General features: G+C 40.9%; 1 protein-coding gene across 1 annotated transcript in view; it reads right to left on the reverse strand.

The window, feature by feature from the left end:
• Positions 1-1,449: 1,449 nt before the first annotated feature.
• The window catches only part of LOC116991128 (otoancorin-like), a 73,355-nt gene continuing 62,495 nt past the window's right edge, over positions 1,450-12,309 (reverse strand). Inside the window, exons 21-25 of the mRNA XM_033049490.1 lie at positions 11,063-11,205; positions 8,791-8,930; positions 8,207-8,304; positions 6,968-7,100; positions 1,450-3,620 (exon numbers count right to left, since the gene is read on the reverse strand). Coding sequence (XP_032905381.1) covers positions 3,550-3,620; positions 6,968-7,100; positions 8,207-8,304; positions 8,791-8,930; positions 11,063-11,205 — 585 coding nt within the window. The 3' untranslated portion in view covers positions 1,450-3,549. The remainder of the gene's footprint in view (positions 3,621-6,967; positions 7,101-8,206; positions 8,305-8,790; positions 8,931-11,062; positions 11,206-12,309) is intronic.

Consider the following 12,309-nt stretch of genomic DNA (forward strand, 5'->3'; position numbering starts at 1 on the left):
AGGTTTCCATGAGGTCACCGGAGGTTTTGGTCACTCTCCCTAATGGTCGAAAGTGGTTTCCGCGTGGTCGAGGCTTCATCTAGGTTGCTGCTATTTTTTCATCATGTTTAAAACCGGCCTCGACTAAAAATAGGTTGCCGTTTTTAAAATCGATAATTTTTTTGTCTAGTCGAAGCCGGTTTTCTTCATAGTCGAGGAAGGTTTTCAACATATGCGTGGGAGGTGGTAGGAAGTTGCAGGTCACCTCGACCTTGATTTTTTTTTGGGTGGCGGGCAAGGTCACCAGAGGTTGCTGTTTAGGTCTCCTAAGTGGGACAGGGGCTTTTAGGCTTGTTTTTCAAATTTCCAGCATCTGCGGTTTCTTTGATTTGCAAGGAATGTGGTTTCATTTTCCATAACGAGCTTTACTCTTAAGCATTCTTTTCTTTATCTAAAGTGCAAGAAAGCAGGTAAAGCATACAGCAACAAGGAAGGTACCCAATTTATCTGATAGTCTCACTTTAAAAGCCACAGGTGGCCATCACTTGCTTGTAGTCCCAGCTGCAAAAAAATCTCTTTTATCCATTTGTAATGGTTCACTCTCTCTTTAAATTATTCATAATTATGTTCTCTTTTACTCTGACTGTATTCACCTAACCTCTGTGTAATTCATGCTAATGTTCAGATACAAAACACACTACTCCCACACATTCTACTAATTCATATTCATAATTTATTCTTGACAATACCTTCCCACTCATATGCTCACATTGTCAACAACAACTTAAGTGAAAGATAAAATATATAAAAGGGGGCTATCATTTTAAGGTCAACAGCTCCTTCCAAATCTTTTAACCGGCAGAGTTTAGTTTAGTTTAGTTTCGAGATACAGCGTGGAAACAGGCCCTTCAGCCCACCGAGTCCATGTCGACCAGTGATAGCTAATACACTAATTCTATCCTACATCCTAGGGTGCAATCTACAGAGGGCCAGTTAGCCTCCAAACCCAAAGCCTTTGGAACGGGGGGGGGGGGGGGGGGGGGGGGGAGAAACCTGAGCACCCAGAGGAAACCCATGCGATCACAGGGAGAATGTGCAAACTCCACACAGACAGCACCAGAGGTCAGGATTGAACCTGGGTCTCTGGCACTGCGAGGCAGCAACTCCACCACTGAGCCATTCAAATTCTACCAAAACTTCAACGCAATTCTTCCTTGGCATCTCACAATTGCACGTCTGACTGCTTGCCTTTATTATGGCTGAAAGTTTATAAGAACACAACTTTGATCTCTGAGAATCCAATAAAAAACAAAATCAATTGGATGACAATTAGAAAACCTGCAAATAATGAACAAACAGCAAAGCAACAAGGTCATGAGGAACTAATTCATCAACAGTCACTTCAGTATTGATTTAGCAAGCAAATTGAATAATTGTTATACCAGCAATAATTATAGCAGAGGATAATTATAATCTTCAAGTCCAAATCTTTATTTTTTAGGAGACACAAATGTACTTATGATCACAATTGAATAAAAACATTAAGCAATGTGCGTGGCCCATGAAATTAATAGCTGAAAATATTTTATGCAATAATATCTCATAATTTGTACAACAGAATTTGTTATCCCAATTACTGTTATTAAACTATACTATGACAAAGGAGTGGCACAAGAACTTCTGCTTAAGTATATGAAATAATATGGTCACGTTGAAATATTTTCCTGTCTTTTGAAATTATTTTTCTCTAAGAACATTAAGCAGACAAAAGGCCAAAAGTGGCTCCACTTCAAAGGTTAAGGCAATTACTTCCTTAGACTGAAGGTTTAAACATGAATCCATTATTGAGCAGACACTAGGCCTTTGATCATTTATATACACAAATATCAAACTAAATAAACATTCCATTCAGGTCATTTAAAAAATACTTGTCCCCTGTCTAGGCATAAAACACATTCTGCAAACACAAACACGAGTGAAAATTAATATACAAATTTATTTAGCCCTTAGGAGTCACCACTTGTGAATTGTGTTCCTTACCTAAACCTACATTGAAAGCACAGTCTACATTGTTTTAACAAAAGATTATCCTGGTGCAATCTGCTCTTATCAATGTTGTCATTTTGCATTATAATTAACATTATAAGCATGTACCTGGATTTTCATTATTTGGCAACATAATGGTGGTTGAATATTTCAGTGGCTGGATGACTGGCTGAAAGTCACATTTTTTATATATCAATCCTTTGTCCAGTATTTTGATGGAGGTTTTCACCAGCTATTTAAATTAGGCTAATATTAGCCAAATACCAGATAGCATGCCATTATACAAATTCACCATACATGGCAACAGGACTTGCACAGGATAGATGATATTTTCTATTCTGTTGAGAATGCTCTAGACATTAAAGTGGAATAAATGGCACACAGGTGGCGTAGCCAGTGGCTAGACTGGACCTCTTTGGTAGGCAGGTAGAGTGAAGAACTAAAGTTACTAAAAAAAAATCTACATTTATTTCCCTGTCAGCCTATCAAACAATGCTAAATAATATGTTCAACTCTGATCTGAATCACGCAATCCAAGCTTCATAAGGGTCAGATGTATTATCATTTAATCAATGGAGAAAATCAATCTTCACCATACATGCATACACAGGCTAACCTCATATTGAAAAAAAACATTAAAAAAACATTCTGATAATTTTAGATTGTTGCAAAATTCTGGGTAACATTGGACAGGTGATCTATCAAGCTTTCTCTAGATGCACAATCTATAGATTAGACATAGGGGACAGATCGAGAATGGTCTCGACACGTCACCCATTCATCTCTCCAGAGATGCTGCCTGTCCCGCTGAGTTACTCCAGCATTTTGTGTCTATTATAGATGAGACATTCTGATTAGACATCAGTGTTTTCCCCCATCAGCCACACCCACCCTCTTTCCCCCAGCATGCACAAATTTATCCCTGTCCCAGCACAGCAGTGTTGTGTTCTCTCTTGAAAACAAAACCAAACAGAGAGAATAAAAACATCCAGTCATTTAGTGGAAAAAAACACAAGGGTGAAAGAAATGGTTATTCAAATCCTTCAGGCAATAAAAATTAGTTGAGAAATTCACCCGGATTAAATGGCATTAATTTCCTATTTAGATAATGCACTCTGTCCAACAATGACCATGAACTTTGAGTGGTTCCATTCCTATGATTTTATTTAATATCAGCTGATTATAATGCACTTGCAAATAAAAAATATCCTGCATATCGGATGTTGAATGCATTAACTGGAATGCACCATTTCCATTCAATAGTTTTCATTTGTTTCTTGCATGGTTTGAGCAGAGCCTTTTAGAATTAATTCGGTGTTGCTCACATGTTGTGTTATTCAATATGTTCATTTTTGGTGGATTACGGGAGAAATTCCATCTCTTGCCCTGCAACATTTTTCAAGGTGATCCAATTATCTTGCAGTTTGTAAATTTAACCTGAAATTTCAATGGGTGATTGTATGTGTTGTTTTTCTTGATGCATTGCCGAGCAACTGAAACTTTTCCAGTTCTTCAATTCACAAGTTAATGGAGTGTCACTGTCAAGCTGAGAACCAGAAGGGTCAACATGATCACCGGATTCCAGTAAATAGTGCCTGAATGGAAACAAAAAAAAACAGAGCATTAAGTTTGAAGGAAAAGCGTGGGCTTATCTGTAATAACATTTTAATACTTAATATTTGCCGAATAAACCAGACTAATCAATTTCCATTTTGTTGCAAATAAGGTGACTGAGTTTATTACCCTGCCTGATACCACCACAATCTGTTTCCATTCAGCTAACTGGGATATTAATTTAAAAATAAACAAGGAAAGGTAAATGGCTTTATACAAGTAAAATCATTATGAAGAGCACATTAATCTTGTGGACAAGCATTGCAATGTGAGGGTCTAATTTATGTTTTTGGTATTTGGCGCATTTGTGATATTAACACTTGTCAGAAGTGCATTTACTGCTCGATGTGGAGATTGTGGATGAGATTTACACAGCAAAAGTAGCTCTGAAATAAAATGACACCACCAATGTCACATGAAAACATAAAGAGCCTGTCTTACCAGCATGCGATTGCAAGCGTCTAGCGCGACCAAACGTGGTCACTTGAGGCGTACGGCCTCGCGGGGCCGGTCCCACTTCGATCAGCGGAGGCGTATGGAGTTGTGTGGGGCTGGTCCCGACATCGCGCGGAGTTCCAAAAATCTTGCACTGTCCGAAAATCCCGCGTGCCAACGGCCTGTCGGCCCGCAGGCGCATTGAGGGCGTACGCAGCGTCTTGATGGGCGTACGCAACGTCTCGACGGGCGTACGCAACATCTCGACGTCGTATGCAGCGTCTTGATGGCGTACGCCTAGCGCATGGCATTGCGCGATGATGTCACCGCCCAACGTCGTGCGACGTCCAAATTCAGTTGGCTCGCCTCCTGCCCAGCTGATTCGTGAGTTTGACGTAAATTACATCACGCGCGAACTTTGCGTGTACTTAGTGTGAACTTAGACCGAACTTAGCGCGAACTCCGCTTCAGTTTGGACGCGCTAGACGCATGCAATCGCATGCTGGTGGGACAGGCCCTTAAGAGTATAAAAAACAATGGAAATGCAGAGCAGCATCTCTATGCACACTTTCTGACTACATTCTATCTCTGTACCGCCCACTCCCCTGACCATCAGTCTGAAGAACAGTCTCTCCCATTCCTTTTCTCCAGAGATGCTGCCTGTCCCGCTGATTTACTCCAGCATTTTGTGTCCATCTTTGGTTTAAACCAGCATCTGCAATTCATTGCTACACATCACTATGCACATATTTTTTTTGGGGGGAAAGAACAAGGTATTGATAACTCCAATTCTAAAAATAGCTTTGAATGGAAATTATTGCATGGTTGGTACTGTAGCAATGGGCATGTTGCCTGCCGCTGACAGCATTCAGATGCCTGTTCCAAAATTCAGTTCCATTGAGCTCAAAAGATATACATTTTGGAAACAGTGCCAAGCACTGCTGCAATCATATAATGGTTTAGCAATGCCAATTGGGCACAAATTCCAAAGCAATTATGAATATTCTGCAATCATTTATCAACCTTTACTGTAAAATGAGCAGAGAGGACAAGTAGGGTGGGACATGGCTACCTTAGAAGAATAAAGCTTTAATTTGTGTTGGTTTACCTAATGGTTTACATTTTAACAATGCCAAGGTGGGGGAGTATGTGGTGGGGAATGTATTGATACTTGGAGTGACTTTTGCAAAGGCTCTGTGGGGAAGGATCATAAGGGAGAGTCTTGCAGCCACTGTAAACTGATGGCCGGGCTCAGTAAAACCCCTCAAAATCTTCATGGTTTTTTAAAGTGGGAACATGAGTGGCATTGATACATTGTTAGAGAAAGGATGAATATGAAAAATGTACTTACCAATTGTATTTAATATATATATTACAAATGAAGCAGTGTTGAATTTAAAAACAGCAATGCAATTTACAAAATGAAAAGTTTTGTTATAAAATACCAACATAATTTAGCTGTTATTTCATACTATAAAAATGGCTGCACGTCAAAAAAGGCTTTGCTTTTCTTACATGCGCTGAGCTCAGTTCTGATGTGCATGTGCATTCCTTTAATGATGTCTCAGTAATGGGTGAAATAAGCACAAGTTGCCCTTGCCTTGTCTCTTTCTTTCAATTGCAATCAGATCACATTAGATGCATGGGCAGAGGTGGCAATTCAATGATTGAAATCCCATCTCCAGCTAGGCATATTTTCAGAAAAGAAACAGGTTGAAGCAAAGTCTGTCTCTGCTTTTCGAGGGGCATCGCTACAATGCACATTTTTCACATAAAGGACTGGCCTGTAAATTGTTTGGATCTCTGCATGACAATCAATAACAACTTGCAGCTTGCCTTCCAAATATTAGCTTCATACGCATCTTCCCTCAACTGGAGCTTGATGACTGAAGTCTAGAAAACGTGCATTAATATGTTCTGACTAAGGGCATCTGACACACTCAAAGGAATACTTAGACTTCAAAGTGCCTTAAAGAGCATGTGCAGCTTTAAAAATCTGTCTCTTATTTAATGAAACATTCATAACTTGAAGTTTTTTAGTCATTCATTTTAATGAAGGTTTAACGATCATAATGGCCAGAGTGTCCACCAGAACTGCATGGACATCAAAATGCATGGCGAGCAAAGTGTTACCTTATGCTAGCTTTTAACTTAAATCTATCCTGCCCATTTACATTCTCAGCCACTTAAAGGTTTTGATATTTAGACACAGCTCTTTAAACATGGCTACTATGCTGCAGCATCCTAGTACTCTGCAATATTTACAAGCGACTGTCAAGAAATACAAATGCATAAATCTATACTGAAAGGCACAGCTGCAAAGTGAATGGACTATTAGTCAGGCAAGGCTCTTGGAGTATTGTTACATTGATAAACAGTGGGCGGCACAGTGGCACAGCGGTAGAGTTGCTGCCTTACAGTGCGAGAGACCTGGGTTTACTCCTGACTATGAGTGCTTGCCTGTATGGAGTTTATACGTTCTCCCATGACCTGCGTGGGATTTCTCTGGGAGCTCCGGTTTCCTTCCACACTCCAAAGACGAACAGGTTTGTAGGCTAAATGGCTTCTATCAATTGAAAATTGTCTCTAGCGTGTGTAAGATAATGCTAGTGTCCGGGGATCGCTGGTCAGTGCGGTCTTGGTGCGTTGAAGTTTCTGTTTCCGCGCTGTATCTCTAAACTGAACTAAACTAAATAATGTAGGGTTGGAAGGCTCACTTTTTTTCAACTTCATTTTAGAAGTAATGCAAGTTCAGTCCATGATTTCATTGCTGTGCTGTTCCAAAAAGCCCAATTATGGGCAGAGGCTGATTGGGGTTTATAATCAAACTCTGCTCCTTGCAAATGAAACAGCTTTTTCAAAACATTGAGACAATTCTAATTCCACTGCTCACCTGCACCATTCATGCTTCCAATATTTTCATTCAAGGCATCCAACTGCACCTGTGACAATGCTGCTTTCTGTGCTTTAGATACAGCACCATAATTTTCTGGCCCCAAGTTCCTCAACTGCTCTGAAGACATAGCCTGGGTTGATGTGAGAACAGATATTTCCGTCAGTAAAATCAGAACAACATTTTTTAATCTATAATTGAGTTGGTAAAGACAATTTTGGATTAATCTGTCCCCATTTGTAATAAACATCTTGCAAAATATTACTATAGCAAAATGCAAGCTTGAACAGTACCTTGACCTATATCTAACCTAAGTAGGATAGTTTCAGTTACTGTTAGTTTGTGGAAAATCCTGGGTACCTTTGTCATTGCCAACCAAAGGAAAAACCCAGTGAGATAGATTTCCTGCACCTGATTTATTTCAGTAATTTTGGTCGAACGTGTGGAAAAACACCCAGAGGAAATGATTGACTGCATGTTTCTTCATTACAGCCCTATGCATTTTTTACTTCATTGCAACAGCACTACCTCAGTTCTTTGGGGAGAGGAGGGGATCAATGGCTGTGGAGTTGGTGGAGTGGGTGGTGAAACAAGAGGTCCCCTATATCATAATACACAAACAAATGGCAGGCAACCACCATCTCTGAGAATACTTCTATTTATAAATAAAAGGAGAGAAATTTCACTTTAGCAAAGGTAAACATTGTGCATTTGTGAAATGGCGGCCTGTTAATCTCACTACGTTTTATTGGTTTCTGCCATTCCATTTTAAGAGGTAAACGGTATCTTGAATGCTATTTTTAGATGGTAATGGGTTGGAATTGACAAAATGAGGGCCATCGGTATTTTCCTGGTCAATGGAACCAAGGAACGCCAACAAAAGAAAATAAATCACGCAATTTGTAACTCCTTCCCTCACAAGTTCACTTTCATGTGGTTGGCCTGGACTGTCTTGAGGCCTCACACATTGAGTTGTCCAGGATGTCCACTTGCTGCTCCACAACTTAACTCCGTGATTTCATCAAAGCCAAGATCTTGAAATGGTCGGGTCTCTACTCAATTGTCGACTAAGCAGCCTGTCAGTCCCATCAAATAGATCCCAATGTGTTTCAAAGCGCAGTAAAAGTAAAGTGTTTCTCAACCTTGTTTAGAGAGAGTCACATTTTCACACACTTCCTATTTGTTTAGATTTTTCAATTATCCTGTTTCCCTTAGAAAGGATATGATGAAGATACTTGCCGAAAAAACGTTAGGAGGGAAGAAGGAGACAGCATATGGTGTCAGGTACGAAACAGCAGATGTGCTCAGCTCGGGTACTTCTTCTGCAGTCAACCCAGCTACGAAGAGAAGAGGAACAAGGTTTGCTCATGATCTGGTAATTAAATTACTTCCACCATTTGCAGTGCTGTAGCTTACCCAATTTTACAGTTCATAGAATGATGGGTCACTTGTTTTGTGAGGTAGGGAAGCTATCTATTGACTAATTCCCCAGCTAACTTTTTACTGGAGTGCTAGAAGCTTAATCGTTCCTGCCAGTTCTCTGAAATTACTCCCTGGCCAAAAGTGAAGCTCCAGTGAACAAGAGGTACGGGACCGTAGAATTAATGTCCATAGTTAGTGGAAGCGACAGGAACTGTCAGTACTGAAGTTTAAACTGGAAAGGTGGAAGATAGAAAAATGGCTATGAGGACGTGTGGGATGGATCAGTAAGGCTGATCAGAAACATTTACTTGTCAGAGGGTGGAGCATATGGAAAAGGAACAGTTGGGCCAAACACTCCATTTCTTTATAATAAACCATATCATCTTTGACATAATTATTACCGGCTACAAATCCTATCTCCTGTAGCTGTGCTCCAGTCCAGCTTTTTATATTGGGAAACGTCTGGACTGCTTTGACCTTCAAAGCAGTGCGTGCCTCTTCTCTCAGACACACTTTGTTCCCAATATCCCTGGCTGCAGATCTGTGTAATACAAGAAAAACAATCTGTGAGAGTATGGTTTTGTCTGCCACGGTCGATACATATGATTTTTCATTAAGGGAAGCAGTTAAGCAAAACCTACGCTCGGCAATTCTAAAAATATAAATAAATCCAACACATAAGTTAATTGGTGTGATGTGAATGTGCAAATGAAATTAATGAGTTCCACCAATCTTAAAACACTTTCCATTTTTTTTGTACTTTCCTCATTTATTTACCACTGCAGATGGTCTAGAGTATAGAAACACTGGAACAGGATACCATTCTTGCGACTAATTCAGTTCTGTAATATTATAACTGGTCTTGTAACACTGCATCCTCTAGCACAGAGATATGCCGATGAATCAGAAAGTCAGCTATGAATTTCATTGTAGTTTGTATCGAAGGAGCTCTGTGCTATTTTATTCTCTCATTGGACTTAGAAATCTTTAAAAAGTCACAAAGTGCAACAGTTGGTGGCGCGACTCACCCGTTGCAGCGGCCCCTACAGCCTGTCTGTCTTTTTAATTTTTTTAATTTTTTGTCTAGTTAAATGTAGTGTTGGTGTTTTTTAATACTGGTTTTAAATGTGTATATGTGGGGGGCGGGGGGGGGGGGAGGGGGAAACCGTTTAAAATCTCTTCCCTGTCCGGGAGACTCGACCTTTTCCCTGTCGGGTCTCCGTTGTCGTTGGGGCCTAGCACCGTGGAGCGGCCTCCAACCTGAACGACCCGGGGGCTTGGGAGACTGCGGAGCTGCGGACTACTCACCATCGTGGGGCTGGCTGGCCTCGGAGCGTGGGGAGCGGTGGTGACTCGCTGCTGCAACTCGACTCCTGGGGCTCGGAGGCTCCAGCAACGCAGCCGCAGGTCCGGTGGACTGGGACATCGGGAGCTCGCGTGTCCGGGTGGAGAGACCGCTTCCCGGAGTTCCCGCAATGCGACTTCTCCAGCTCGTGTCGCGGGGTTGGAACGACCCAGAGCGGGGCCGTACATCGCCCGGCGCGGCTTCATGGCCGTGGGACATTACAGCGCCCGCCGGGGGCTCCAACATTGTGACTTTTAGACCGGGAGCGGGGCCGTAAATCGCCTAGCACGGCCTAAAATGGCCGTGGGACTTATCATCGCCCGCCTGGGGCTTGGACATTGGGAAAGAAATGTCCAAGGAGAACAGGGGAGAGAAAAGACTTTGCCTTCCATCACAGTGGGTTCACGGTGATGGATGTTTGTGTGAATTAAATTGTGTGTATGTCTGTAGGAAATTGTCTTTGTTTGTATATCTGTGGAAACGGAATTTCGTTTGAGCCTCACTGAGGTTCAAATGACAATAAATATTGTATTGTATTGTATTGTATTGTATTGCATTGTATTGAACTCAGCGGGTCAGGCAGCATCCCTGTAGAACATGGACAGGTATCATTTCAGGTCAGGACCCTTCTTCAGAACTGATGTCTCTACATTATTGTGTCTTTACTGCCCTTGAGAAGATGCCAATGAACAGAGCAATTAAAATCACTACCACCATTGTGGTGAAGTGATCCTAAACATTATAGCAAAGAAGTTGTTGAATATCTTCAAGACCCAAGATTTTATATAATTTTGAAAGTAAAGGAATCAACTGATGTGGGAGGTAGATTGGTCATCATCTCTTTATGTGATACGTAGATCAGGCTCAAGGGGGCTAAAACGCTTCATGATCATAATCATACTTTATTAGCCAAGTATGTTTTGCAACATACGATGAATTTGATTTGCCATACAGTCAGAGCAATAAAAAGCAACAAGACACACATTTTAACATAAACATCCACCACAGTGACTCCTCCACATTCCTCACTGTGATGGAAGGCAAAAAAAAATCTTGCTCATGTATTTATATTTTCTGCAAATGAGATGGCTTATTTTCTGCTGTTAATTGCATCACAATAGATCAGATTTGATCCTGATTGAGTGCACCCTGCACTTCCTCCAACAACTTTCGAACTGACTACAGGCAAAGAGCTCTTTTAACAAAACAAATCCCGAACGTCACACTGAATGCGTTGGCAGTAGTCTGATCCATGTATCAAGCAGTTTTATTGTTAATCATTTTAATGACTAGCTCAGAGGCGATGGTGATTGTGGAATTATTTTTACCTGTAGGAAGTAATGGAAATGATCTGATATGGTTGAGCAGTGCAAATGAAGTAACCCAGTCCAACCAGTTCCGTGCTGCTGAGATTACTATATGCACGACCATTCATGAAGTTCTTCACTATTGTGTTGGCCCGTGAGGCAAACTTTGAAAGAAATAAAAGCTCTGTAAATCATCACTCCATTCATCTAACATTTCAAATACAAATCTATCACAGGACATTTTCACATTGTTTGTAATTCTAAAAAAAAGGAATCTCACTGTCGTCAGTATTTTGAATGTACCCTAAATAAAATAGCCCAGTAGATACTGGAAGTACAGATCATGTAGAGGGTAATAATGCTGGTTTAAAGTTTGAGGTCAATGACCTTTCATCAGGAGGCTTAATGGGGCTTAATGGGGCAAAGTAAATGGGGCTTAATTTGTTTCAGTTCACCGCCCTTTACTTCACTAACCAGGGATGGCAGGAACCTTCCTCTTCATGGCAGTGAAGGTTGATGTTTAATAAGCACGCCTGATCTCTGAATTTCTCCTCTTGAACCAATTCTACCCAGATATAGCCCTGCACAAAATGCCTCTGAATATTGCGGGTATATCCCCCCCCCCCCCCCCCCCCCTTAGCAAAATAATGGGATAATATCAGTCAAGATCTATAACAGATGGGGGTTCCAAAGCAGCATCTTAGCTCAGAGGCAACAAAGACCCAAATTTCCCTAATTTCAGCAGCAGTGTCTTTTGGTAAGTTGCTTTAGTTGAGTAACTTTGCAAATAATGTTTTCTGTTGCTTGTTAGTAACCAAAGCAAAAAGTGTAACGAGGATCATTACTTTTAACCTTTGCCATTGCAATTAAGAATAAGGGGTAGGCCATTTAGGACTGAGATGAAGAAAAAAGTTTTCACCCAGTGAGTTGTTAATCTGTGGAATTCTCTGCCATGGAAGGCAATGGAGGCCAATTCACTGATTTTTTTTTCAAGAGAGAGTTAGATATAGCTCTTAGGGCTAACAGAATCAGTGGATATGGGGAAAAAGCAGGAATGGGCTACTGATTTTGGATGGTCAGCCATGATTATATTGTATGGCGGTGTTGGGTCGAAGGGCCGAATGGCTTACTCCGGCACCTATTTTCTATGTTTCTAACTGATTGAAATTCAGATTGCAACTCGGTGTTATTCCTAAATATGGCCGTTGTCCAAAAGAAAACATTTAAATTCCATGACCTAAGTGATGAATGAAGAATGAGAAGATGAT

The sequence above is a fragment of the Amblyraja radiata genome, chromosome 33 (assembly GCF_010909765.2).
Source record: "Amblyraja radiata isolate CabotCenter1 chromosome 33, sAmbRad1.1.pri, whole genome shotgun sequence".
Lineage (NCBI taxonomy): Eukaryota > Metazoa > Chordata > Chondrichthyes > Rajiformes > Rajidae > Amblyraja > Amblyraja radiata.